General features: G+C 41.7%; 1 protein-coding gene across 1 annotated transcript in view; it reads right to left on the bottom strand.

Annotated features, from left to right (window-relative positions):
- LOC109316368 (NADH-cytochrome b5 reductase 3) overlaps window positions 1-6355 on the bottom strand; it is a 26819-nt gene that overhangs the window by 18150 nt on the left and 2314 nt on the right. Inside the window, exon 2 of the mRNA XM_019544375.1 lies at window positions 3805-3936. Coding sequence (XP_019399920.1) covers window positions 3805-3936 — 132 coding nt within the window. The remainder of the gene's footprint in view (window positions 1-3804; window positions 3937-6355) is intronic.

The following is a 6355-nucleotide window of genomic DNA, read 5'->3' as shown; positions in this document are numbered from 1 at the left end:
CACAAGCTGATTTGCCTCGGGCCCCACACTCTGCTACGGTCATCTCTGCCTAACTCCACTGGAAGAAAGGTCAAAGGATGTCCAAATAAGAGAATTTTAATGCATCTTAAGAGGTTGCTTCCAAAGACACTAAGTTTCCAAGAATTCTAAATGCATAATACTATGCCTGGGCCTGGCTCTACAAATTTAGTGATTGAGCCTGGGTGTTGCCAAGTTGTTAAGACCCGGCTATAGCATAGTTTGTTTCAGCTATCCATTTGGTCTGTTTACACTAAGAGCTCCCTCTTCTGCATCTTTTGTAGTGCTGACAAGGCCTGGGTTTTTCACTCTTCCACCATCACAGAGTTCTACTTTAAGTTGTAGGTAATAAGGTATATAACAAAAGCATGTGCACAACTTCCTCCTGAAAGCAATTCACCTACAAAACTGGAGCCCCACCCCCCCTTTTATTTTGCCTGAAGCCCTGCATGCAACAACTTCATTTGTTGGTGCCATTGCAATGCACCATTTTATCTACCCATGTCATCCAAAAACATTATATGTATTCTCAGCCCCAGGGTTATTTATTTTTAAATAACGCACAAGATGATTATAGTTAGTTGCCTAGCTTGCTTACTGGAATATTGGCAGCTTCTTTTAGACACTGGAAAGCAAATTTGGGGCTTTTACATTCCCTGCACAATAATGTTAAAGCACATCACATGAGATCTGGGAACTAGTGCTTGCTAATTCACCTGACAACACAATCAGGTAGCATTACTAGCTTTTACTTCAGCCAGAAAATACCCCTCATTGTGACAGTAACCATGGTAGCAGGGGCCGAGATGCAGGACAGAGGGCAGGGCAAAAAGATGCATCATCTTGCATGAGCTGGTATTTCTCCAGTAGGGCTGACTCGCACACAAACTCGCGTTAAAAAAAAACAATACCCATACTGTGTCTCTAGGCTGTGTGTTTACAAAGAACAACTTTCTAAATACGAATGGAATGTACACAAATGCAGTGGTGTCCGTGGGCAGCCTAAAACCTTAGCTCTAGGGCACTGGTATTTACTGCCATTTTTTGCTTCAAGGGAGTGGAAACAGTGAAGCCAATTATGACAATAATAGCAATTTCATTAACAAATCTTAGAAAGCTAAAAAGAAGAGAGATTCTCAAGTTGTGAACATCTGCATCTAATATGACTAGCCACTTATTTAGGCCAGGCTATGTTGTGGGTGGAGTTGGGAGTTTGATCTCTGAGAGGACAGTAGTGATGATGAATGTGCATGGAGAAATCTTTCTAGCCAGTTTTTCTCCCACTAGGATATAAGCTTTAGGAAGCAACATTTCTAACAGAATGAGCCGCATCTACTAACTAACAAAAGGCCAACTGTAATCCAGGTGACTGAAATGTTTACAGATGGTGATGGACATTTTTAGTCTAAAACCTTACGTTCACAGATGTTAGGGTTGGAAGGGACCTCAATAGATCATTGAGTCCGACTGCCTGCATAGGCAGGAAAGAGTGCTGGGTTCAGGTGACCCTAGCCAGATGCCCATCTAACCTCCTCTTGAAGACACCCAATGTAGGGGAGAGCACCACCTCCCTTGGGAGCCCATTCCAGATTTTGGCCACTCTAACTGTGAAGTTCTTCCTAATGTCCAGTCTAAATCTGCTCTCTGCTAGCTTATGGCCATTATTTCTTGTGAGCCCCAGGGGTGCCTTGGTGAGCAGAGCCCCACCAATTCCCTTCTGTGCCCCCATGATGAATTTATACGCAGCCACAAGGTCGCCTCTCAACCTTCTCTTGAGGAAGCTGAAGAGGTCCAGGTGCCTTAGTCTCTCCTCATAGGGCTTGGCCTGCAAGCCCTTAACCATACGAGCGGCCCTTCTCCGGACCCTCTCCAGGCTATCCACATCCCTCTTGAAGTGTGGCACCCAAAACTGCATGCAGCATTCCAGCTGCGGTCTGACCAGTGCCCGATAGAGGGGAAGTATCACCTCCTTGGTTCTGTTTGTCATGCATCTGCTGATGCATGATAAAGTGCAGTTAGCTTTGCTGATGATTTCATTATACTGACGACTCATGTTCAACTTGGAGTCCGCTAGGACTTTGAGATCCCCTTCCGCTTCCATGCTACCAAGCAGGTCATTTCCTAGGCAGTAGGTGCGCTGGACATGTTTCCTCCCTAGGTACAGCACTTTGCATTTCTCCTTGTTAAACTGCATTCTATTGTTTTCAGCCCATTTGTCCAACCTGTCCAGGTCTGCCTGTAGTTGTTCCCTGCCCTCCGGTGTGTCAACTTCTCCTCACAGTTTTGTATCATCCGCAGACTTAGACAGAATATACTTCACTCCCTTGTCCAAGTCACTGATGAAGACATCGAAGAGTATCAGTCCAAGGACCGAGCCCTGTGGGACCCCACCGCCCACGTTGTTCCAGGTCGATACCGACCCATCCACCACCACTCTCTGGGTATGACACTCTAGCTAATTTGCCACCCACCGGGCTGTGTAATCATCCAAGTCACAGCCTCTTAATTTGTTCACCAGTATGGGGTGAGATACTGTATCGAAGGGCTTCCTGAAGTTTAAGTAAACGATATCTACCCCTACTCCTGCATCCAGGTGTTTTGTAACCCGGTCATAAAAAGAGACTAGATTAGTCAGGCATGATCTACCTGCTATGAACCCGAGCTGGTTTCCCCTCCAGTTTTCACTCACTGTAACTTTTTAATGAATTTTAAAATAAGTGTTTAATGTTAAAAAAAGAAGAAGGTGGGGGCGGGGGTTTGGCAACACTGGAGAGTAAATACGAATATCACTCTTTAGTAAACTGATTCTTGCTAAAATGAGTTTAAAGCCAGTGTGTTTTCCAAAGTATCTTTTGCTTCCAAACATGTTTCTTGAGAAATATTTGACACTCCCAGCTTCAAAAATAGGATCTGCACTGTGACTAAAGAGCTGCTCATAAGGCATCCCTCCATGGAAAGTTTAGCTCCTCACCAAAACTGTGGTGTGAGGCAATGCATCACAACAGCTGCATGATTCCAGTGTCATGGGACATAAATCCTGCTGTAAGCCTGTAATGACAATACCCATGAGGCATTTTGAAACCAACACGTCCAGGTTTTCAAACGTTCAGTTCCCAAAGAAGTAATGTGTTTTCCTTTTAAGGTTTGATCCTGTGAAAGCCTGGGATAAGCTACTCCCAAGAGGTGCTGAGCATCATCCATGTTTACCAAGATGAATGGAAAAGACTTCAGCACCATGTGGGATCACAACACTTAACACCTCTCCATAATGCATTCAAGCATGGATATCCAACAGCAGTGATGGCCAGCAGCTTTCTGCAGCTCCTACATAGCAGGTTATGCATAAGCAGCTACACTATTATTCTTTATTTTGTACATTTTCTAACCATTTCTAATCCTGCGAATTTTAGGAATTCAGGGACATGCTTCACAGTATGGCCCACCAGTGACAAATGACTACTGTAAATTATTCATATCTAAACAAGTGTTTCCCACTGTAACACACCATAGGTGAAAATAAAGCAGTAAAGAATAGAATTTAGAAAAGTTAGGTGGCATCACGTTTATAAGAATGTGCATCATAACCCTCAGCTAACCTACCTAAAGAGTATTTACAAGCTTTGCTTAATTTAAGTATCAGCATTCACAGCTTTCTGAGAGAACTTAACTTCTACAATTTCCCAATAGGACATGATATTCTTATGACATTATGCAAGTTTTAGAATGATATGACTATTAGATGCTATATGGAACACTGTCAAGGTCCTCAGTGTTGCATTTACTTACCTCCTTGTCAATCAGTCTTAATGCATATTTCACTTCAGGGTCTTGCAAGGTAATTGCTGGATGGGGTTTCCTGAAGAGCCGCATGATGAAGGTATAAACTAGCCATACTGGATAAATCACAATACCTCCCAGCTGCAATAACACAGGAAGATGGTCAACACTACTGTTTGGTTAAAAGTGAAGTAATGCTATGGTAAGGGCCATATCAAATAATCCATGGAAAAAAAATTTTTTTTGCATACTTACAGCATCGGCATACAGAAAATGTGCATATTTTGCAGTTGTTGTAAATGCCCAGATGGTAGACTCAGCACACAAATAACCTGGCATTCATTGTTTGGACATACAATACCGTAAAACCTCATCATAACAGAGCCCTGCAAGACTGTGGGAATAATTTTGTTAGGAGGGGGCATTTGTTTTAATAGGGTTAGTCAAGTGTGCTGCATCATAATAATGAAAAAAACTGGTTTCTGCCGATGGGGTTACAAATGGGGTTTATTATAATGAGGTTGTACTATATTTTGCTTTCTTCATACTTGCGTGCTAGTGATTATCCAAATCTAGACACCTGGGTAGATAAAAATATTCTGCCTCTTATTTTCAATGCTATCATTTAGTCATGTCAGGGGTGGCATACACCTCTGCAGAGTACTTTTGCAGGTCCACACAAGTATGACATATGACTCTTAAACCTTTTATAAGCTTTCTGGGCAGCAGTAAGTTCCACGTATAGAAGTGAATTATATCCTCTGTAAGGTCTTTGAGGGACAGAAAGAACATGGAGATCTCCTTGTGAATTTCCTAGACTTCCTTCCCCTGGGGAAGAAAGCAGAAACAAGAACTCCAAAAGTAAGACTTTTTCTTTAGTTTTACATGTTGCATTTTCACATTGCTACTCACGGAGAGCATTCAAGACATGACTGGTCATTTCCCATTTTCACTTCATTAAAGAATAATGTGATCAGCTCTTTAAGAACCATACTCCTTTAAACATGATACAGCTAGTGGATAGCAGAGCAACCTGTCAGAAGGTAACTGGACCTGCCACCATACTACTATTGATATTAGATCATTTCAAGTATGCTGTCATATCTGTTAACAAAATGGGGGGTGAGGGGGAAGCAGCTTTATCCTTTTCTTTCTAAATTTTTCTCTGCAGAATTAAAATATATTAACATCTTTATCTGAAAGTCCCACACATATCTGTTTCCGGTAGAACTGAAGATAAGACTTAATTGTTGCTACAAGACAGTTAGAATACAGCAGCTCCAGGAAGAACACTGAATAACTGCAAATGTGATAAAAGATAGGGGTTTGCTGGGGGAGGGGGAGGGAGAGGGGGAATAAAGCAAGCCAAAGAGAAATGGGTCAAGTTTATTTTTTTCTTTTAATTTCTGGTGACAAGATTACTACTGAATGTGATAAAATAATTTTAAGATAGATGACATTTTAGGCTTGAAATAAAAGAGTGACCTTTAAAGATGTAGTTGTCTTAAATCTGCAAAGCAGATCTGGGCTTTATTCCCAACTGTTCAAGCAGGGTGAAAGGAAAATCTTTATTTAGATATGTTCCAATTAGGCAGCTGGACTCAGCAGAGGTACTCTCCCTCCCCAAAGTAATCTATCCTCCTTACTGAGACAAGATTATAAACATACTAGCAGGACAAACAATGTTATTCTGTGTGCTCTTTTCATAGGGCATTAAGATAGCTTCACTGAAGTCATGGAGACTATAGCAGTTAAGCGTTCAAGAGAAGGCAAAACTCTCTCTCTCTCTAGCTTTAGTGAGTCATAGTCTCCAATCATGCACAGCCCTGAAAAAGGATAAAGTCACAACAAAATAAGGGCTTTTATTAGCAAAGTCAGACGCCATTTTGGAAAAAATAAGAGAACATTAATGAAAGCTCTAGTTTATTATGGCACCTGGATTCTCAGCTATTGCACGAGGGGGTGGTCATAGGCAGGCAATGAAAATGTTCAGATTTACAACCTTTGCAAAGCACAAGTTTAGCCAGCAGCTACTGCGGCCCTAGGGTTACCTGAGGAGGCAATAATTGAAGGGAGTGCATCTACCAGCCAAATTCTGAAATTTGTTATAATATTCTATTGTGGCAAAATACTCTGTCATGGAGTTGTAGCATAATATACACAAGGAACAAGCTTTTTAGTACAATATCCCCAGGGTGATCAGCTGCTACTTCATCCCCATGCCCCAGAAAATACCCCATTCATGTTACCAGGAGAGGCTCTTTTCATTAGTTTTTGGGAGGAAAGGAGGACAGGGGAAGGTACATCTGTCACTATGCCTTTATCTTTCATGCATCTGTGCCCTCCCCTTTACTAGCAGCAGCAGCTGAAGTTACATACAGGCATACCTCGGAGATATTGCAGGTTCGGTTCCAGATCACCGCAATAAAGCGAATATTGCAATAAAGCGAGTCACATGAATTTTTTGGTTTCCCAGTGCATATAAAAGTTATGTTTACACTATACTGTAGTCTATTAAGTATGCAATAGCATTATGTCTAAAAAAACAATGTATATACCT

The sequence above is a fragment of the Crocodylus porosus genome, unplaced genomic scaffold (assembly GCF_001723895.1).
Source record: "Crocodylus porosus isolate Cpor-Errol unplaced genomic scaffold, CroPor_comp1, whole genome shotgun sequence".
NCBI lineage: Eukaryota > Metazoa > Chordata > Crocodylia > Crocodylidae > Crocodylus > Crocodylus porosus.
Note: the sequence above shows the minus strand (reverse complement) of the source record. Positions and strands in the feature narration are given on the sequence as shown.